Source organism: Pteropus alecto, unplaced genomic scaffold, assembly GCF_000325575.1.
Source record: "Pteropus alecto unplaced genomic scaffold, ASM32557v1 scaffold15, whole genome shotgun sequence".
In the NCBI taxonomy this organism is placed as follows: domain Eukaryota; kingdom Metazoa; phylum Chordata; class Mammalia; order Chiroptera; family Pteropodidae; genus Pteropus; species Pteropus alecto.
In genome coordinates, this window is record NW_006436286.1 from 1534288 (window position 1) to 1556233 (window position 21946).

The following is a 21946-nucleotide window of genomic DNA, read 5'->3' on the forward strand; positions in this document are numbered from 1 at the left end:
GGGAAATTCTAGAAATGACAAAGATAAAAAAGACAGCCTTTGAACTTAAAAATAAAAGTAAAAGAAAACCTTAAAATAAAGTACATTTTGGAAAAGAGTATGACAAAACACAAATATATGTGTCTTAAAAATATAAATGAGCTCAACTGAACTCTTTAAAATTAAAGGATTAATGGGGGAGAAGGGAGGGAGGAAGTGGGGGAGAGAGAGAGACAGGCAGACAGACAGACAGACAGAATATGACATCCAGGTAACAGAAAAAGTTAAATAGGTTGGAGCATTAATCAGAACAGGAAATAAGTTAAGTGGGATCTTGTGGCATCCTTAGCATTGTTGAATGTGTTCGGACAATTTCTCCTAAGGCTATGGAGAAGTCATTGGAGGGTTTTAAGCAAAGAAGTGATTTGATGATATTTTCATTTCAAAAAAATAAGGGGCTGCAGCGTGAAGAGTATCTTAGAGTAGTATAGGGGAGGAATCACATACTTACAAAACACTGCACTAGCTCAAGCAAGAAAGGAAGGCATTTTGGACTAGGGCGGAAACACTAGAGATAGAAATAAATGGAAGGTAAGAGGTATTAAGGAAAAAAACAGTAAGATTTGATGATGAAGGAGTTTGGTGATTGTGAGCAAAGAGTCAAGAGTCATGCTCAGGTTTCTAGAAGTGCACGGGTATTGTCGTTTTCAGAGGTAGGGAGCATTACAGGAGGAGGAGGAGGCAAAGAATGCAGTGATGAGTTCAGATTTAGAAAACGGAGCTCTTGAAAGAGGTCTGGGCTAGGCATAGATTCAGACACAGTGCCTGAGGAGTTCGTCGGTTAGCTTCTGCTGTATAACGAACAACCTCCCAAAACTTAGGAGCTTCAAAACAATGTTTATTATTTTTTCAATATTCTGTGGGTCAGTTGGGTAGTTTTCTGGGCCGGGCACTCTTGGCTAATGTGCGCAGTCAGCTGGCAACTTGGCTGAGTCTGGATGATCTAGGATGGCCTGGCTCACCTATCTCATAGTCACGCCCCAGCAGGCTAGGCTGGGTTTCCTCCCATATTGGTCTTGGGGTTCCAAAGGACAATACAAGAGGACAAACTCCAGTGCATAAGAACTTCTCAAGCCTCTCTCTGTGTCACATTTGCTATCATCTCAATGTCCAAAGCAAGTCATGTGGCCAAGCCCAGAGTCAATATGGAAAGGAACAATACGAGAACATGGGTACGGTGGTAACTGAAACTACCCACCGCCATCACTCATCCTTCTCCCCTTTTCCTGTCCCCCACTAGGATGACGCTGTACGTGGGGAAGGATGAAGCTGGCTTCTATGTTTCCAAAGCACTGGTTCACACAGGGGTGGCCCTAGTGGTGAGAAGGGGTCTCTGAGGGGCTGGAAAGGGGATGGAGCAGGGGAGGAGTCTCCCTCACTCATGATTCTCCTCCTTCTGCCATAGCCTCGTGGACTGACCCTGGCCTCCATGGATGGCCCCACCACAGATGAGGTGACACTCCAAGTCTCAGGAGAGCGTGAGGGCTCACCTAGCACAGCTGTCAGATACCCCTCAGGCAGTGTGGCCCTCCCTAGCCAGTGGCTGCTCATTGGTGAGACCCTATAACTCAAATTTGGAATAGATGAAAATGAAGGACCTGTGGTCCTGGCTTCTGAGCCATAAAGCTGAAGTCACCTTCAGCTCACTGACTTGTTCTCTGTCCCTTAGGACACCATGAGCCACCCCCAGTCCTACACACCACCATGCTGAGAGTCCATCCTACCCCAGGGAGTGGGACTCCTGAGACCAGACCTTCAGCGAGTATGCAGCCCCCAGCTCTCTTTACGGAGGTCAGTGCTAGAAGGGCAGAGGGCTTGGGGGCAGACTTGGAAGATGGGTGGGCAGCCGCTGGACCTTTTCTTCAGGCTTCTATGAATAACACTTGGAGGTGGGTCAATTGACATCACACAGTATCTCTTTTTTTGTTGTTACTTTTGCCAGAAACATGTTAGACATATCAACAAGATACTGGCTATCTAAATTGTGAAACATGGGTCAGTTTCCTTTACTCTTCTTCAATGTAAAAGTGACAAAATGTTTATCAAATGAGGAAAAGAAAACAAAGAACTATAAAAGCATGTCATCCTGGGAGAGGTCTGGACAAGAACCACTTGTTACAAAGGAAGAGCCATGCCCTGGAGCAATAATCCTTAAATCTGATTGATCATTAGAAATACGTGGCTGCCAACTCTAGCCTTACTGAATTCAGAATCTCTGGAGGTGGATATCTGCACTTTTTTGCTGATGCCCCAAGAGCACCTGTAATTTTTAGTGACACCCCAGGAGATGCTGGCCATCAACTAGGTTTAGAAGACCAATCTACGACGTTTCAGCACCACGGAGAGCGCCCCGCCCCTCCATAAGACCCCCCACAGGCTGCCTCCCTCTTCAGCACCACGGAAAGCGCCACCGTTCACACCATAGACCACATACTCGCTCCTTCGGCACCATGGAGAGCACCGGGGGGGGGGCCCCCGCCACACATGCCCCTGGTCAGTGCCCCTTCAGCACCACGGAAAGCGCCACACCATACAGAGCACACCCGTTCGTTCAGCACTGTGGAGAGCGCCACATCCTCCACCACAGACCCCCACTTACTATCCCCTTCAGAACCACGGAAAGAGCCATGCTCCACATCATAAAGACCACACACTCGCTCCGTCGGCACCACGGAGAGCGCCATGTCCCACCTACAGACCGCCCACTCGCTGCATCTTGGGCTAAGCCCAGCCCTGTACTGGGTGATAAAGAACAGCTAGGGGATCCGCAGTGGGAAAGGTTGCTAAGAGTGAAAGCCCTTTTGTCCCCAGCTCCTGAGCCAGGACCAACCTTGGGCCCTGGAGCCACATCCTGAAGAGAAAGCCCCAGACTTGTATCCAGGGCTGGGACCCCAAGACCTGTTGGCAGCCAGCCTCACAGCCGTCTTCCTGGGAGGGTGGATTCTCTTTTTGATGAGACAGGTAAGCCCATTACCCCAACCTCAGGTCCATTTTAGGGTGTCCTAGAGAAAACTCGGTTCCCCCTCTCCAAGACCACCCAGCAATTCTCTCTTTCGCCCAGCTCCAATTCTGCCCTTTCCCTCCTAGCGGCTCCCCAAGCCCTTGCTACTATGCTCTGTGTTCGTGGTCTAGTGCCAGACCCCTCAGGCACGGCTGCTAGACCCACCATGAGGCAGGGCCTGGCAAAGGCTGAGCTCTTAGGCCCTCGTGTTTCAGCAGCAGCAGCAGCAGCTGGCAGAGAAGCAGCAGCAGGCCCCCCTGAAACCTGCACACCCTCCTCTCAACTCACAGAATGTTCCGTCCCAGCCCTCGGGGGTCACCCCGCAGGACAAGAAGAGGCTGCAAAGCCCCTCGGAACCAACCGAAGACCCCGAAGGTGAGCTTAAGGTGAACAGGAAAGGGCGGAGTCAGGGACAGAGGAAAGAAGGGGGATGGTTTAGCTTCAGTCGGTTTGTTAGAAGACAAACCTTGGGATAGCGAAGCCTAAACGATAAGAGTATTTTGAATAGTGCCCGCTATGTAGTTGAGCATTCTAGAAATTTCTGCCACCCTTTTCTATTGTCATTATGTTCAAGGACTCTGGATGCAGAAAGAACTGGGTATAGATGTAATTCCACAGTTCGTTAACTTTGATGAATTGCTCAGCTCCTCTGAGCCTTAGCATTCTCATTTGTCACATGGGAATAATAATGCCCACCTGGTTATATAGCCTCGTCGGGAGAGGTCACCACCATCATTATTATTAAATCATATCGAGGTGATGATATTAACACATGAACTAAAATAACGTATTTGGTAACAATAATAGTAAATTACCTAGGTACCATTTGGTACCTTTCCCGCTCTTTAGGGCTTTTTATTTTTAAAAAATTTCTCTCTTCTCAATTCATTCCCATAAACAAGCCCTTCAAGCCTCCTTTGGTATCTGTGGGATACCCCGGGAGATTCCACGTGCCTTCACTAGTCAGTCCAGGATGCTTCTGCTTCTTTGGCTCTGGGCTGAGCCGGCCTTTGGTCCTTTGCGTGAACTGCTGCTGGCACCTCCTGGCCACTGTTCAAACCACAGCCTCGTGCCCTGGAGCCATTCTGCTGTCACCTTAACTCAAGCTGAAGCCCGCCCCACACGTGACTCGATGCTCCAATGCTGCCACCCGTGTTCGCCTTCGTGTTTGCCTTGCTCTGCTGAGGGAGCAGCTCCCCTCCTCAGCGGTCAGCTGTGAGAAGGCCCCCACTGCAGGGTTGCCTGAGCCCTGAGTGTTGCAGTTCCTGCCACGTTACTGGCTCTGGGGGATACCACTGTACCCCGAAACACTCATCTCCTTGGACCTCCTGACTTGAGCCAAGTCTGGCTTATCTTACCCCAGACCCCCAGACTCCATCTTTTCCCAGGTGGTCCTCGTTAAATGGCCCTGCAGTTGGCCCTCACCACCACTGTCCCTTAGACCTGTCCCTGAGGTGATACGATTCCTTCCCCAGACATCTCACTTCCTTATAAGTCAGTAGATAGCAATAATCCTTGGAGGAGAAAAGAGGATGTTGAACCCCAGCCCTGGCTCGGCCAGGGCACCTCGTCATATAAAACACCTAAATTTCTTTACCCACCATAAGGAATCAAAGTGATATCAATGCTTCGGAACAAGAGCCCAAGAAAATAAAGCACCCAGTTGGAGCATGGGACCTCTCTTAAAACCCAGTGGCGACAGTCTCTATATAACACTGGATTGCCCCTGTATTTAAAGACACACTTGGCCATCTTCATGACCTCTAGGCAAAGCCTAAGAGGGTTCATTCAGGCAGTTATCGGGCAGTGTGATAAATGCTGTCTCGTGGGGGACTGTGCGAACAGAAGTGTCCTGGAATAGCTGGGTAAGCTGTGACCCCAAGGATGAGAAGGAATTACCCAAGTGACCAGAGGAGAAGCAGAACAGGAACATCCAGGCGGCACCAACAGCACAGGCAAAGGTTCTGAGAAGAAAGAGAGCAGGGTGTACATTCTGGAAGCCGACGGGAAGGTTGCAAACTCATGCCCATGGGCAAAGTAAATGAGTGAAGCAGGCATGTGGGAGAGTAGGGAGTGGTGGGGACTGTGGCAAAATTGCAAACTCATGCCCATGGGCAAAGTGAAGGAGGCGTGTGGGAGAGTAGGGAGTGGTGGGGACTGTGGCAAATTGGAGAACAGGTGCCTTGTCTACACTGCTTTACAGATGGGAAAACGCAGGGCACGGCAGTTAAAAAAACTTGCCCAAGTATGCACACAGAGTAAGTGGCAGAACCAGGCTTTGGACGCGGGCAGCCTGGCGCCAGGTCGGGCAGGGCAGTGTGGGAGTCTGGAGGAAGCGGGAGGCGGTGGGCAGGCCTGAACTGGCTGGCCGTGGCCCCTGACACCCACCATTTCTCCACCTAGCCGAGCAGCTCACTGTGGTCGGCAAGATTTCCTTCAACCCCAGGGACGTGCTGGGCCGCGGGGCAGGGGGCACCTTCGTTTTCCGGTGAGTGGTGGCCAGGAGCTGGGCTGGACACGTGGCTCTCACAGCCCTTTGGGCCACTGTCCTTCGGAGAGCCACTCTTTCAATGAATCCCTGAGGTGGGAGCAGGCGCAGCTTCTTCCTCTCTGCCCTCTCTGAACCTCATCCCCTACCTCCCAGAGGACAGTTTGAGGGGCGGGCAGTGGCTGTCAAGCGGCTCCTCCGTGAATGCTTCAGCCTGGTTCGGCGGGAGGTCGAGCTGCTGCAAGAGTCGGACCGGCACCCCAACGTGCTCCGCTACTTCTGTACCGAGCGGGGACCCCAGTTCCACTACATCGCCCTGGAGCTCTGCCGGGCCTCCTTGCAGGAGGTGAGCTGGAGCCAGGAGTTGGGGGGCGGAGGGTGCTGGCCTGGAGGTGCCAGCTGCAGAGTGACACTTGACCCCTCGCTGCTCTTCAGTACGTGGAAAACCCAGAGCTGGACCGCTGGGGCCTGGAGCCCGTGACGGCGCTGCAGCAGCTCACATCCGGCCTGGCGCACCTGCATTCCCTGCACATAGGTACCCCCCGCCTCCTACTCTCCCCGCCCCGGCCTGCCCTGCCCACCTCACTCTCAGCTGCCCTCCGCCCTCACAGTGCACCGGGACCTGAAGCCCGCCAACATCCTCATCTCGGGGCCCGACAGCCAGGGCCAAGGCAGGGTGGTCCTCTCCGACTTCGGCCTCTGCAAGAAGCTGCCAGCCGGTCACTGCAGCTTCAGCCTGCACTCGGGCGTCCCCGGCACGGAGGGCTGGATGGCACCCGAGCTCCTGCAGCTGCAGCCCCCAGAGAGCCCTGTGAGTCCTCCCGCTGCCCTGGCCCAAGGCCTCTGCTGCCAGGCTCCAGGTCACCTGCTGTGCGAGCCTGAGTCACTCCTCCTTGCCTGTCCCTTTCTCTGTAAAGTGGGATGATTGATCCCTTACTTAGAGCAGTGGCTTCACCCTGGCACTATTTCACCACCCAAGCGACACTGGCCTATGTCTGGAGACACTTTCTGGTTGTCACGCTTCGCAGGGTTGGGTTGCTACTAGCTTCTGATGGGCAGAGGCCAGGGTTGCCGCCACACATCCTGCCACACACAGGACAGGCCCCTACAACAAAGAATCACCAGGCTCAAACCGTCTGCAGCGCTGACAGTGAGAAACCCTAAGCTCAAAGTGTTTTCAGCCTTCACTGTGCTGCAGTCACCGGGGACTTACAGAGAGTCACTGCCCAGGCCCACGGCCAGCGATTCTAACCCAATGAGCTGGGCCAGGGCCTGCGGGGGACTTCGATGTGTAGCCAGGGTGGAGGGTTTGGGGCACATCAGATGAGCTCATACAGTTGAAGCACAGAGTGGAATCTGACCCCCCAGACACCTGAGTTTGGAGCCCCAGGACTATAGATTTTTTATTTTGTCAGTGTGTGGCTCGAAGCTGGTCATGGGCATAGATGAGAGTAATACAAAAGGACAGTCACTAGACAAAACCACGTGTACCTTAAAAGTCTAGAGAAAGCTAGAAGTGGCACCCTGGAGGCCCGAGGACCAAAGGCACCGTTCAAAGCCTCCTGGCAGGTTTTGTTTTTTCAATTAGTGGCCAATATTTTAACTTTTGGGAAGTTGCACAGGAAAATCTGGATTTCTGGGTTCTTGGGAAATGGAACTCTGCCACCCTGAGAGAGAGTGGCCTGGAGTCAACCAGCAGAGCCAAGTGCCAGGTGCCGCCCGTGCACGGGCCAGTGCCAGAGCGTGTGGTCCTCACCACCACCTCACTGCCACCTGCCTGGCTATCTTCGCTGGGGGATGTGACGCTGGGAGCCCTGAACTAGCTCAGCAGGACCAAAGATTCTGGATGAAAACCATGGGCCCCTTTCAACGGCGCAGAGGGGAGGCCATGTAGCTCGGGCCAGGGGGAGGCCTCTCAGGAAGCAGCCTTGGGCTCCGCTCCGAACCAAACCCCCACGGGTGAACTTAGCCCGGCAGACCTCCTGGAGGCAGCGACCTCCTCCTCACGCTCTTCTCCCTGGCCCCAGACGAGCGCAGTGGACGTCTTCTCCGCAGGCTGCGTGTTCTACTACGTGCTCTCCGGAGGCGGCCACCCCTTCGGAGAGAGTCTGTATCGCCAGGCCAACATCCTTGCAGGGGCTCCCCGTCTGGCCCACCTGGAGGAAGAGGCCCATGGTGAGGGGACCTGGCCCGGCAGACATGGGGGAAGCCAGGCACGAGGCCGGGCGGGCCTGAAGCCACCCCCTTTCCCTCCAGACCAGGTGGTGGCCCGGAGCCTGGTTGAGGCCATGCTGAGCCCGCTGCCACAGGCGCGCCCCTCTGCCCCCCAGATGCTGGCCCACCCCTTCTTCTGGAGCAGAGCCAAGCAGCTCCAGTTCTTCCAGGTCAGGGGGGACCATGGGACTGGCCCCAGAACGTGCCAAATTTGGGTCCTGTGCAACTTCCCCAGGGAGAGGGGAAGCTGGGTGGAGACTTGCCTGTGCCAGGCGGCCCGGCTCCTTATCTGAGATCAGATGGAGCATGAAGCCCTCACTGGGGCTGCCTCGGCACTGTCCCAGCCCAGCTGCCTGTCCCTCTTGGCCCCCGTGGCTTACGCCATGCCTGTGAGCCCACTCAAACTTGTGCAACCTTGAGTAGCGGCTTTGTGCTGGGGGCTCGGTTTGCTCATCTGTAAGGGGGTGACAGCACCTCCTTCATAGGCCAGGGAGGACTGGGCGGAATGACGCAGGGTGGGTTCCTGGCTTTGTGGCCTCTGAAGCTGGTCGTAGGCTTAGGAGTGCTCTGGGGTCCTAGGATGTCAGCGACTGGCTGGAGAAGGAGCCCGAGCAGGCGCCCCTGGTGGTGGCACTGGAGGCGGGGGGCTCTGCGGTGGTCCGTGGTGACTGGCACAAGCACATCTCAGCGCCACTGCAGACAGGTACCAGCCAGGCGCGGGTGGGCCTGGGGGCCGAGGGGACCCAGAGGGGCAGCCCTGCCCACGCCTTCCATGCCTGCAGACCTGAGGAGGTTCCGGACCTATCAGGGGACATCTGTGCGAGACCTACTGCGTGCCGTGAGGAACAAGGTGTGTTCCAGGGCCGGGGTCGTGGGGGGCCCTTAGGGGCCTGGTCGCCACTGAGCCCAGCCCTCTGCCCTAACCCCTGCAGAGGCACCACTACAGGGAGCTCCCGGCTGAGCTGCGGCAGGCGCTGGGCCACGTCCCCGACGGCTTCATCCAGTACTTCACCGCCCGCTTCCCGAGGCTGCTGCTCCACACGCACCAGGCCATGAGCAGCTGTGCCTCCGAGAGCCTCTTCCGGCCCTACTACCCGCCAGCCGCGGGGGCCGGGGGGCCGAGCCTGGGGGCTGCTGGGAGCTGAGGCCGGCCTCAGCATTGGAAAGGACCCAGAGGCCTGGCAGCCCGGGGACGGATGCTGGGGCGGAGGTGTGCCCAGGGCCCAGGCGCCGGGCAGCCCTCAGGGAACACGAGAGGACAAAGATCCACGTGTGTTTAATGTGTATAAAGGCAAGGAGGGGACAGTCCCGAATCCAATCGCAATATTCTGTACAATTCATGCGGTGGGGCCAGGGAAGGGGAGGGGACCACAGAACCCACACCTGAGCATGTACAACCATAACTTACACAGCAGCCCCCACCTGTGAGGGTGACAGAGCTGTCCCCAGCCCCCAGGGCTGGGGACACACTATAAAGACCGACACTGTGGGCGCGAACCAGAACGGGCCATGGTCCGGGGGGTGGGTGGGCAGGGGCAGTCCAGAGGGGCCTACGAGGAGGCCTTGAGGCGGTTGGTGGCTGAGCGCGAGCCCAGCAGCTTGTCCACCATGGTGCGAGCGTAGCGGAGCCGGCTGGCCAGCTCCCTGGAACACCCGTGCTCCTCCAGGAGGCTCAGGCGGTACGTGCGGAAGTCCCGCTTCTCATTGATGTAGGTCACAGCGGCCATCAGAGGGCACAGGATGAGCTTGGTGTGGTCCTGTGCGGGCAGGTGGAGGGCAGTTAGCGGAAGGAAGGCTGGGCGGCTTGCGCACATGGGGCGTGCAGGCAGGGACGACGTCCGCTGGAAGGCGGACTCCCCCACGCCGCCCGCTCCCCGCAGACCCCACCTGGAAGAAGTTGACCTGCACGCAGCCGTTGCTGAGGTGCAGGACAATGGCGCTGCGGGTGCGGAACCAGGTGCGCAGGTAAGGTAACCGGGCCAGCTCGTCGCCCTCCCGTGGCGTGATGTTGGCCCCCGCCTTCAGCAAGTGCTCGCTCATGTAGTTCCGGAAATACTTGAGGAGGGTGATCTGGTTGCGGGGGGGAGGGGCTCAGTCAGAGGCCGGCCAGCACCCCACTGACTGCGGCGTGGCCCAGCCCGGTGCAGCCGGCACTCACCTTCTTCATCAGGGAGTTGGGGTGTGAGTTCACGGTGAGGTAGGACTCCGTGCCGTCGCGCTCTATGTACTGCAGGCTGGCACCGTCGTTGTAGAGGATGAGGCGCGTTGAGTCATTGAAAAGCACCCCCACGCTGTTGTCACACAGCTGGTACCCTGGCGGCAGTGGAGAGAGCTCAGAAAGCGGGCGGGGGGCGGGGGGCCCTGGGAGGCCTGGGTTGGAGACAGCAGAGGAGGAGCTGGCAGCCAAGAAAGGTGCGAGCCTGAAGCAAGTCAGGGGCTCACGCGGCCACGCCTGGGCCACCCGCCCCCCTGGAAGAGACCTACCGAGGCCGTACTTGTCCGAATAGTCCACCCACTTGCTGACCCAGAAGATGGGGATGCAGGCGGGGTCCTCTGCCTCCTCTGGAACGAAAACAGACGGACGACTGGTCAGCGCCAGCCTCTCCCCTTGGGCGGCCCACACCACGACACCCCACCTGGGCTCCGCCAAGCGGCCTGTGCCGCCACCGGGCTCAGATGAGCGGCAGTGCCAAGTGCCACTCCTTCGCTCCGCTGACTCAGTTAATCAGAGGCTGAGCGTGTGCCAGACACTGTCACGGCTACAGAGAGCAATGACAGAGACCCAGCCTCCACGGGCGTGCATTCTGGTCATAAGGACAGAGCTCATAAATAAACGTGGACAGAGTATATAAGGTGCTTCCATCACGGCGAGTCAGTAGCTGACAGATCATCTAGTTTTCCAGTTTTGAGCAATTAAAACCTTGTGAGAAGATAAACAATTCCAGATGTTATGCTCGGTGTCTGCAGTAACCTCTTCTTTTAAAGACAGGAAACCAGCACGAAAACTTAGACTGCGTCAGGTGAGCAGTGTTATGGAGAAACATTCGGCAGGTATAGGGAATGACGAGAGTGAAGAGTGGGGGCCAGGGGACTGCGCGTGGAGGGGACACGGGGACAGACACTCGAGGGCAGCGAGAGCATGAGCCAAGCAGGCGTCTGGAGGAGGGGCGTCTGGGAGAAGGGGACAGTGTGAGCGAAGCCCTGAGGCTGAGTGCGTCTGGGTCTGTCACTCCAGCCGTCTCGGTGGCTAACCAGAAACTCATCGGACACAAGAGAGGGCGTGTGCAAGTGTCCGAAGGCGGCAAGCTGAGCAGGGCACTCGGGGAGACAAGAGACGGGTCAAGAGAGGAGAAAGGCCGGACCCCGGAGCGCCTGGGCGTCAGGCTAACTCAGTGGGGTTTTCACCTATGAAAAGTAGGGGAACTAGGCCTCTGGATACAGGGGCCGGGACAGGCCAGCCCGCCCTGCTGGGGGACTTCCCTGTCCTCTCCAGACACACGGTACCCCCCGCCCCCAGCCCGTGGCAGCTCCCACCTTGCCTCACCAGCCCCCGCTCTGAGGGCTTGGAGGCGTTGACACTGTGGAGTTGCTGCAGCATGTCACCAAGGTGGCAGTCAGCCGCCTCACTGGTCTCCCGAACCACTGGCTCCTCTTTCTCTCGGGGCCGCTCAGGCATGGGGTTCTCGGTGCCTGGGAAGAAGGTGGATGTGGTCATTAGCTGGGCACAAAAGCAGCAAGTTGGGAGGGGCAAGGGACCCCTCACCATGGCTGGTACTCGCCCTAGGAAAAAAACTCTTTGAGCAGCCACTGCTCTGGGTAAACTGAGTCAGTGTCCGGTTATCAGCGCGCATGCTCCAAGGACAGGCACATGGCACCCACTGGCACCTCCAGGACCAGGCCAAGCCCTTCAGGACACGCAGTGTCAGAGACTCAGGCCTCTGACCCTGCAGAACTCCACCGGTCACTCAGGGAGACACCAGCAGCTAGGAGCTACCCACTTTAAGCCAAGAATTAAAAATGTCTTCAGTAGCCAGAAAAATGGGAAGTTCAGTAAATCAGACCAGCAGGTCGAGTTAAGCAGGCATTTAACAAAAACGTAAGAGTTTCCCGCCCTAAAATTTGCTTTATCTGCTTATGTGACCAGAGAGAGCCTGCAGAGACCCACACTGAAACTTCAGCATGGGTTATGGCTGATGCCAGAAGCATGGATTTTCATTTTCTTTATGCTTAAATGTTTATTCTTTCCCCACCAACATGTGCTCATTCTCCTTGTGTAATATGAAATTCTTCTTAAACATATGTAAAGATCGGAGTTTTCAATTTTAAAAAACTAGGCTATGATGAGAACTTGAGTATGAGTAATATTTGAGATTTGCTCTTAAAGCTCTAGCCAGAAAAGGGGGAGGAGGTGGGGTAGATAAAAATGTGGGCAAAGGTTGCTGACTATTGAAAAATGCTGATTTCTTAGGGGATCATCATAGAGTTCTCATGACTCTCGAGTAAATCTGAAAATTTCCAGCATAAGAAGCTTTTTAAAAATGTTTCCTATCCAAAAATTAAAACCATAAGAAAACAAAGCAGTCCTTAAAAGCCAATATGGCATGATAGCCCAAAGAATAAACAATCAAATACGTAAGCCCGTGGGAGAGAAGCGACAGCTCTCTCTTACAGAAGACTCCGGTTAATAAACGCGGGAGGAGCGAGGGATACACCACCATCAGCCATGGCAGCAAGTGCTGCGGGCGACATCCGCCACGGGTGCTCGAATCGCTGGGCAGAGGTCCGGGGAGACACAGGACCATCTCAGAGTCGCTCCCAGCAAGGCATGTATAATTACAAAGGAGAAAATAGTCCCTTCGCAGCAGCAACACCCACCAGACACCACCATAAGCAGGTGATCAAGACCAGTATCACCGCAAAAAGAAATTTCGAAAATTAACACCAAAAGAAATAAGATAACCCTTAAAATAACAGTACTAAATTATGACTGAAACAAATGAACTTATGTAGTAAATTGGTGTATATTAAATTGGTGCTATATCCACACAGAGAAAAAAATATTTCAAGTGATCTTTTTTTTTTTAAACTATATATCTTTGGTGAAATATATTCCAATGACAAATAGAACTGTAAGAAAATAAGACATTTAAAACTAGTTTATACATGCTGAAAAACATGAATATTAATGTAAGGAAATAAGGTTTTCAGTTTAAAAGAAATACAAATGTAAAATCAGAGAAGTAAAAGTCCTATCGTTATATTTGAATCAGATACTCAAATTACCAAAAGGAGCAATGTCACAGCGGAAGATCGTGAAGGACAAGATGTGTCAGCGGTAAACTCCCTGCGCCTGACATCCGTGCACGGTGCTGTGCTTATGCGGAATAATCTTTGTTTTTCGGAAATATATGCAGAGGTATTAAATTTTAAAGGACAGGATGTATACAATTTACTCTTAAATAGTTTGGGAGGGAGGAAGAAAGGGAAGAAGGGAGGAGGGATGGGAGGAGGGGATGGAGGGAGAAAGGAAGAGAGGGAGGAAGGGAGGGAGGGATGAATGAATGAATTGAAGCAAATGTGGAAAAAAAATGTTAATTGTGGATCTAGGTAAAGTGGATATAGCAGATTTGTATCTATTCTCATACCTTTTCACAAGTTTAAAATAACAACAAAATAAGATGTTCAAAATCATGAATTGGAAACATCACCATAAACTCAATGTCCCCCCACCCCCAAACTATGTATTTCCTAATTCTGTCCTCTTATGAGACTTAGAAACGATGACAACCTAATCGATGGCACGTGGTCTTGTAAGACAACGTCCATCCTTTTAAAGAGACGCACACTGAGGTTCACGGGGGTCAAATGGCAAGACGTCTGGGGTGAACTTAGAAGGAACAGAAGAGGAGAGACGACCAAATGGGACAGTCTTGACAATGGCCGAGTCCAGCAGGTGCATGGGAGCCTGCTGCCCTATGTTCTGTGTATTTGAAAAATTTCACATTTTTTCAATGGACCATAAAGGCGTGTTAAGAATTTTTTTAACTGATAAGAATTTTCCAGGTGTGGCGTATGGTCCACTCTCTTTTGGGGCCTGACGGGTCTGTTTGGCCATGGTAAGGTCTGTCTTTCCCAAGAGGCCAAGGGGAAGGGCATTTGCCACGGGAGGACCGAGGCCTGTCTCACTGCACAGCCGGCTCTGGGGGCCACACACCCACAGCTGAGGCCGAGGCCCTCCCTGGGGGCCTGCTGTTGCCCAGGCCCCGTTTTACCTTTATTGAGGACGGAGAGAGGCTTCCGGCTGCTGGGGTCCAGACTGCTGGGAGCGAGGGAAAACCTGGGTGGGACGGTGAGGCAGGTGATGGGCAGGCGGGCGGGGATGTAGCCGGAAGTGAAGAACTCCTCGTTCAGCAGCTCGTGAATGGTGGGGCGGGCAGCGGGGTCCGTCTGGAGCATCTTCTGGATAAGGGAGGCGGCCACGGGGTTGACGTACTGGGGCAGAGGGCGAGAGAGCCATAAGCGGGACGGAATGGGGACCAAGTGCAGACCGCCACAAAGGAACTGCGGGTCCCTGTTCCACACGCAGTCCCCGGTCTCAACTGTGCCCCCGTCAGCGACTGAGAACAGCACCAAACTCCCCATTATCGGCTTTACGCAGCTGTGAGGAGGGCTGTGTTTCCTCCCTCCCGAAACTCCAGATGGATGTGAGGGCATTTTGCCCCTGAACTTGCTCTTGCATAATTCAAGCTGCTCACCACCAGAGTGGCACGTGAGACACAGGCTTTGAGGCCCCAGAGACAAGGAACCTGGCTTTCTAGGGCCTCTGTATCTTCATCTGTAAAATGGGGACACAGCACCACACCTAGAGCCCTCGTGAGGAGTTTCCACGGGACACAGCCCAGCACAGCCACACGCCTCGTAAGAGCCTAGCCTCAACTCTGCACTCACTACACAATGGGAAGGAACTCCAGGCATGTCATGTGTGTTAACTCACACAGAAACGCCTCAGGGGTGGAGACCTGACAGCTCCTGCAGACAAGGAAACTGAGGCACGGTGCGGCCGAGCGCCCAAGCGCGCGCCTGACAGGTACTACAGCCCGCGCCCATGCGACACCGTGCAGGCGGCTCCAGCACCCATGAACCACCCCACGCCACGTTCCTCTGACAGTTAGCCAGGCTTCCGTAGGAACAGGTCCTTCCTCTCGATGCATTCAGGCTGTGGGTTGTGAAAACGCACACTGCCATGCGTTCACAGCGCCTATGACTCAGTGCTTACCGCGCGCAAGGCACCCGCGAGGAGCCACAGACAGGGCTCATGTTACAGATGGGGCTACAGTTCAGAAGGGCTGGGACACCTGTCCCCGGAATCCAGACAGTCCACTTCTGGAGCTTAAGCAGCATAGAGGTAGTTCTGCCTCCTACACCCTTCTTTGTGCGTGTGTGTGTGTGTGTTTTCTACACATCTTTTGGGTTATCTACCCAACCTTTGAGAATCTACAAACTCTCCCCACCCTGGAAGAACGGCCTTTGTGCACACGTGTCCAGTTTTGCATGCCAGTTCAGACATAAACACTGTAAAGCTGTGCGGCCACCCAAGGGGTGCGGCTGACCTGTCTCTGTCCCCAGGGTCTAACTGGGCTCAGGAAACAGCTTTCGGAGGGAAAAAAAAAGAAAATAAAATTCAACTACAAGTGCTTTAGTCACCTTAGGGATACTGTACTCATTCTTCTTGATCCGGAGGTAGGTCTCTTTTAGGCAAGACGTCTCAAAAGGTGGTTTGCCCACTAACAAGGTATACCTGTAAGCACAAGGTGGGACTGGGCTCAGATGCAGGAGGAATCAGCTAAGGGCCAGAACGGAGGCCAGGCATCCTCTGGACCCTCACTCTGGCGCTGAGGACAGTCTCCAAGCCTACTGAGCAGCCCCCAGAACCAGGACCCTGGTGAGAGGGCCCCCAGGGGAACACAGGCTCTGAGACCAGAGTTCTCATGGGCCGGCACCCCTCTCGGGCCCAGAGGCCGCCAGCCAGCACAAGGTAGGTCAGAGCGGGTGGGCAGCGTGCTGTCGCGATGGCAGCCCACGTGTGACGGTTCTGCACCTACAGCCTGAAGCTGCCACATGAAAAGTCCACTGGAGTAAGTGTGAAAGCCACTGCCACAACTCACCCTAACTCTCCATACCCAGGCCAACCACCACAAAGGCGACAGCTGAGAAGGGCCTCTGCCTACCACCCACCTCTGATGGCCTTGACCCAGACAGGCCACAGGCACCTCCCCCCGCCAGCTCCAATTCCAATTCCTCCCACCCGATGCTACTTTCTACATCAGCGGTTCTGAAAGCTTATTGTACACAAGAATCAGCCAGCAGTCGGGTTGAAACCCAGGTTCTGATCCAACAGCCTGGGTCTTAGGACCTCATGTCTAACAGGTTCCTAGGTGACAATGCTGCTGGCCTACGGGCCACATCTTGAGTAATGAGGGGCCAGAGCAAGTTTGGGGAGACCTCCTCTCCCTCTTTCCAGACTGGCCCAGGCTGCAGGAAGCCCACAGGACATGCCAGTGACAGGAAAAATATGGAAATTAGGCTTTGTTTGGGGCACTCTGCTCTCCAGAGTGGCCTTTCCACAGGCAGGTGGGTTGGCAGGTGACACATCCACGAGGGCACCTGCTGAGGCCGGGCGGGGCCTGAGACAGCCCCAACTTACATGATGCACCCGATGGACCACACGTCCACCTCGAAGCTGTGCCCCTTCTTGCTCAGCACCTCAGGGGCTATGTAATTCGGGGTCCCGCACAGGGTCTTCTTCCGCTCCCCGTCATATTCGACTTTGGTCGCCAGTCCGAAATCCCCTAGGACCAAAGGGAAGAGGTGCTCAGAGGCTAGCCCGTCATGTCGGTGCGGACAGCTGGTCCAGACCTGGGCACCAAGAGCCAGGGTCCTCTGACCCCTCAAGTCCCAGCCCTGGGACACAGACGGCCTTGCCCAGGAATCCTCCCACCATGCTGGCCCCAGGAGGGACATCCCGGCGACCATCCTGACACTCTGGAAAGGAGGGCCAAGCTTCTAGGAAGGAACTCAAACGCCTTCATGGACCCACCAAGCAAGCAAGCTTCAAGACTGCTACTAGGCAAGTCTGTGAGGATGACAGCGAGGGGTGGGGACAGGGGAGTCTAAGGGGACAGCTGCTGCTCCGCCCGTAGAGCTGCCCCAAGGGAATGCTGCCCAGTGCTGCTGGAGCTTCCAACGGGTCGAAAGGCACTTTACGGCAAAAATTCTACGACAGGCCTCCCAACTTAAAACATGGACAGGAATTCAAATTCTTTTTTAAAAAAAAAAAAATACTGTGTAAGAAATAACAAGGGCTGATGAGGATATGGAGAAAAGGGGACCCTCGCACGCTGCTGGTGGGAATGTAACTGGGTGCAGCCTCCGTGGAAACCCATACAGAGGGGCCTCAAAAAATTAAGACCAGAGAACTACCATATGACCCAGCAATTCCACTTCTGGGGCTCTACCTGCCAAATTTGAAAACACTTAAAGACATCTGCACCCTGATGCTCACTGCAGCTATATTCGCATTGGCCCAGACATGGAAACGACCCAGGTGTCCTTAGATGAAGAATGGACAAGGAAGAGGTGGTACATGTTACAGCGGAATACTACTCAGCCGTTAAAAAGATGCATACTGCCACTGGGGACAGCCTGGATAGATCTTGAGAGCATCATGCTAAGTGAAGTAGTCCGATGGAAAAGAACAAGAACCACGTGATTCTTCTCATATGTGGGATATAAAACAGAAAGCAACAAATGAAAGCAAGCAAACTCATAGACACTGGACACCAGAAAGGAGTGGGTGACCAGAGGGGAAGAGGTGCGGGGCAGGAAGAGGGTCACGGGAGTGGAACACAGTGACGGAAGAAAAGCAGACTCTGGGTGGTGAGCACAAAGACAGATGGCATGTGATGGAACTACATTTTAACTTAGAGAACCCATGACAGCCCAGGGCTCCTGCCTCCCTAATCTTCCTGGTCTCTCCCTCCCCCAACCCCCAGCCCCCTCGTTCCCACTTCTCTGTGGTATCAAGCACCCGCAGGCCCAGCGCCTCACCTATTTTCACCTCCAGGTCCTCATTCAGGAAGAGGTTGCCCAGCTTGAGGTCCCGGTGGATGACTCGGTTCCGGTGCAGGTACTGGCAGCCCAGGACGATCTGCCGCAGGTAGTAGCGGGCCTCGGGCTCCGTCAGCGCTTTCCTGCGCTTGTGCAGCTCCAGGAGAGACTGGGTGGGCGGGGGAAGGGAGGAGGAACGGGTGGGTGCTGAGATCCAAGGGTGGGGCGCTACCATTAGGGGAAGGCAGCCCAGGACCCCCGGCCATTTCTTCTCCAGGACAGCGAGGACCTGCACCCTCCCCTAAGCCTAGCCACCACTGTCCATAGCACCCCTTTTCCTACTAGCTGCCTCCCAGCCTCTGACCTGGGGCGCCTATGTCAGTCCCATTGCATAAGCGCAGAGTCTCCAGTATCCCCTCCCCCGCCTCTCTGCGGCAGCAGACTCCTTTCCTGAACCTCGGAGTTCTGGCCCCACCAGTCTCCCTGCCCCAACTCCACTCCGGAGGCTCCAGGTCCGTAGCGCCCCTGCCCGGGCTCCACCCTTAACCGGTTACTCCCGGAGCCCTGGCGCCCATAGCCGCGGCTGCCCGCGCGTCGCCCCGCCCTCCGCCCCACACCCGGCGTGCGGGAGCACCTTCCCTAGCAGCGGCGTGACTCGGGCTCCACTTAGCCGGAACCCCTCCCCCAGCAGCTCCGAGCTCGGTCTGGGATCCCTCCACGCCTAGTTGGAGGGTCCCGGCACCTCCTCTCCAGCAGCTCCGAGCCCCCGGCGCACCTTCTCCAGCAGCTGCGGGGCAGGGCGCTCCAACCCCGGCCCCAGGCAGCTCCAATCCCCCAGCAGCGACACTCACTCTCCGCCGGCAGAGCTCCAACACCACGAACACGAAGTCGTTGTCCTCGAAAAAGCCGTGGAAGCCCACGACATGCTGGTGTGCGAGGCTGCGGTGAATGGCTATCTCCATGGACATCTTCTCCTTCTGGTGCGGCTTGAGCAGCAGCGACTTAGGCACGATCTTGCCCGCGAACACCTCCTTAGTGTCCGCGTCCGAGATCTCGAAGCACTTGGCAAAGCCCCCCTTCCCCAGAAAGCGGCCCCGCAGGTAGCGCCGCCGGCTGCGTGGGTCCACTAGGACCTCCGGGATCTCCTTTGCCGGCGGAGCGGCCGCCGAGGCCCCAGGAGCTGCAGCTCCGGGACCCCCGGCTTTCCCAGGCTCACCTGGTGCCCGCGCCAGCTTCCCTGCTGTTGCCGCGGCACTCATGTTCCCGGAATTGCTCAGCGGACCTAGCTGGGTCTGGGTAGAGGTTTGACACCGTTCGGCTCCTCCTCGAATTCAAACGCGGCGCCGGGAACGTTACAAAAGCCTGCGCGCCACTGATTGGCCGCGGGGATTTAAAATCCAAACCCGCCCGCCGCGCGGCACTCTGGGAGCGCTGCGCTCCGCAGCCGCCTTTAAACCTCACCCAGCCGGGGTGCGGGGGAGAGAAACAAACTTGATTGACAGGCACTCACGGACAGCGGACACGTGGGGGGCCAGGGAAAGCAGCCCGAGGAGAGCCGGAGTTCAGGGTTTCTCCCTTTCTCGCGTTCCGGAAAGCTCCGGCAGTTCCCGTGCACCGCCTCCGGGAAGCCTTTCCTAAGACCTTCCCCTTCCCCGCCCGCTTTACAGAATAAGCTCAGATTAGAGCGTATTAATAAGCCTGCCAAGAGCCGGCTTGGGAGAGCCTCAGCACCCGCCTCCCATGTCATCAGCTCTCTTCCCAGACGCCCCAAATAAACTAAAACCTAAGTAAAAACAAGACGCTTGCCAGGAACTTGCACCTTAGTGGCAAGGCTCCGACTCCCCTCTGGCTTATAGCTGCTGCTGGGCCCCTCGGCTTACAGAGCAACTCTATGCAAACTGGTCCAGGGACGCCAACATCTCCATCACCTGGGAGCTTGTTAGAAAGGCAAGGCTCCAGCCGCCCGCAGACCTCCCAGGCAGAAATCTGCTTTTCAACGCGCCTGTCCAAATGGGTCCTACACATACTGAAGTCTGAGAGGCACCAGATGCGGGCCCCCCACTGCACAAGCAAGTCTGGCCTGCTCACTGCTGTAGTTCCCGTGCCTAAAACACTGGACCTTCCGTGACTGGTCAGAGGGAGGGACCTCCGGCTGGCTGAGTACCTGGCAAACCTGTAGGCCGAGGCAAAATCCGGCCTGCAGGGGTGGTTTGGCCCCCCGCTTTTTAAAATTTGGATTCATTTACAGCACTTAAAAATCAAGAGAGCTCACATAAAAATTCAGATCTGTGGTTTTTCCTAAAAAACAATAACAAAACTAGCAGCTCTGGCAACTCTATGTCTACATACCTTCCCAGCTTGCCTGTTCCCAGCTGTCCCCCTTCTGCCCAGTCGCCTGTCTGGCCTCCACAGATCAGTGAGTAGCAGCCCTAGAATGGCAAAATGCCCAAGACAGAGGCCCTTTCTGTGTGCCCCTAGCGCCTGCAATGTCTGACAGAACCCAGCAAACATGGACCACACTAAGAATCTCTTTGCCTGCGTACCAATAATCTGAGGCAATGACATGCTTCCCGCCATGTCCCAAGCCCCCAGGGCAATGCCTGGTAAAAAAGGGTGACAAGTTTGCTAGAGAAAAAGGAGTTTTAAAAAAATTATTACTTTTTATCCTGTGGTGTATAGTTTTCTTTTTATTGAAGTTGATTCTATTTACAGAGAATACATATCACAATGGTACAGCTCCGTGAATTTTCAGAAACTGAACACACCCCATGTGAACAGCATCCAGACCGGGCAAGAGAGCACCGGGCAAGACACCCCAGCAGCACCCCTCGTGCATCGTGTTGGGGTCCCCAAGACCGCCCCCCCAGCTCAATGGTGCACTAGGATGCGCAGGTACTCTGCACACAGCCCGCTCTGGGCCAGCCAGGGTCCACTCCAGCAGAAGGCTGCGAAGCCAGATCAGCCAGGGGACAGGCACGCAGAGCAGAGTCCGGAGGACATCAGGGCCCAGCTTCCCAGCACCCTCGAACTGGACACGCTTCACTCCTCCAGCAGGGCGCTGTGGCCACGCGTGCGAGACAGCTCTCCTGGGGGGTGCTGGCGCACGCTGTTGGCACAAACAGCTTAGACAGAGTGAGCCGCTCCTCCCTTAGGGAATGACGCGAAGCCAAGTGCGAGCACCCCGTCGCCAGCCCGGGGCCACCCTTGCACACAGGCCTGGCCAAGCAGAGCAGTGTCAGGTCTGCTCTGTCAACACTTTTCGGCACAGTTCACCCCTCGGCCCTTGGCCCAGGCTGCTGGACACCAAAATCATCCATGGGCCCTGCACGAAAGGCGCGGCCACCCTGCAGACCTGCTCTCATTCACACTGTTAGGTGCCCTGGATTTAGCCAGCTAAAATGAAACGGCTCCGTTAACCACATGAGTCTCTCAGGGAGCCAGGCGGCCTCCCTGTTTCCATCTGGCTCGTTTGTGCCTGGCCCACGGCGCGGGTATAGCACGGCTGTGGCCAGTGAGTTCAAGCCGACCTGCAGCCTTCTGGTGTGGTGACGGGCACCTGCGGTCCCCCTGGAAGCAGGTTCACGACGTTAGGGCACCCTGGGCAGGACACATGCCAGTCAGGCCCGGCATAGCCGACCACGGGCCTCCCGCCCCAGCGCCTCCAGGCCAGCGTGAGAAGTTGGTCCAGTCCTCAGTGTCTGGGACTGCCAAGGCCCCCGAGGAGTCAGCACCAAAGTGCTGCTTGTCCGTGACACTGGTTCCGCCACCTCATGAGTGGGGACGGCACTTGCCGGTGTCCTGCCAGGAGAGTGCAGAGACTGCCCCCAGCCCGTGGTCACCGTCAGCGCTGGCAGGCGTGCCCGCAGCTCGGTCTGCACTCGTGCACACACCGTGCATGGAAAGGCGGCACTGGAGAGGCTTCAGGAAGTTTCCGTCACGAAGACACGAAGCGTCCAGGAATAGTTCTGGACAGCAAAGCCCAGAAATGCCGTCACCTGCCCAGGGCTTCCCGGGCGCCAGCTGTTTGCTTTTGCTCCACTGCTACCAAACCGGCATGCCCCGCCCACCAGCAATCCTCACTACCTTTTCAGCCCGCT

At 55.8% G+C, this 21946-nt stretch overlaps 2 protein-coding genes across 2 annotated transcripts; one reads left to right on the forward strand and one right to left on the reverse strand.

Moving 5' to 3' along the window:
• Positions 1-997: 997 nt before the first annotated feature.
• LOC102880928 (serine/threonine-protein kinase/endoribonuclease IRE2) lies at positions 998-8898 on the forward strand. Its single transcript, XM_025047242.1, has 13 exons — positions 998-1358; positions 1445-1592; positions 1709-1836; positions 2851-3000; positions 3259-3415; positions 5444-5528; positions 5685-5874; positions 5964-6063; positions 6140-6339; positions 7556-7912; positions 8322-8445; positions 8525-8592; positions 8675-8898. The coding sequence occupies exons 1-13, from the start codon at positions 1281-1283 to the stop codon at positions 8885-8887; spliced, it is 1998 nt and encodes a 665-aa protein (XP_024903010.1). The 5' UTR covers positions 998-1280; the 3' UTR covers positions 8888-8898.
• Positions 8899-9002: 104 nt separating this feature from the next.
• PLK1 (polo like kinase 1) lies at positions 9003-19265 on the reverse strand. Its single transcript, XM_006912520.2, has 10 exons — positions 18701-19265; positions 17850-18018; positions 16447-16591; positions 15447-15540; positions 14015-14234; positions 11277-11432; positions 10227-10304; positions 9901-10055; positions 9630-9812; positions 9003-9499 (listed from the first exon to the last, which is right to left on the reverse strand). Exons 1-10 carry the CDS (start codon positions 19106-19108, stop codon positions 9293-9295), a joined length of 1815 nt encoding a protein of 604 aa, XP_006912582.1. The 5' UTR covers positions 19109-19265; the 3' UTR covers positions 9003-9292.
• Positions 19266-21946: the final 2681 nt, after the last annotated feature.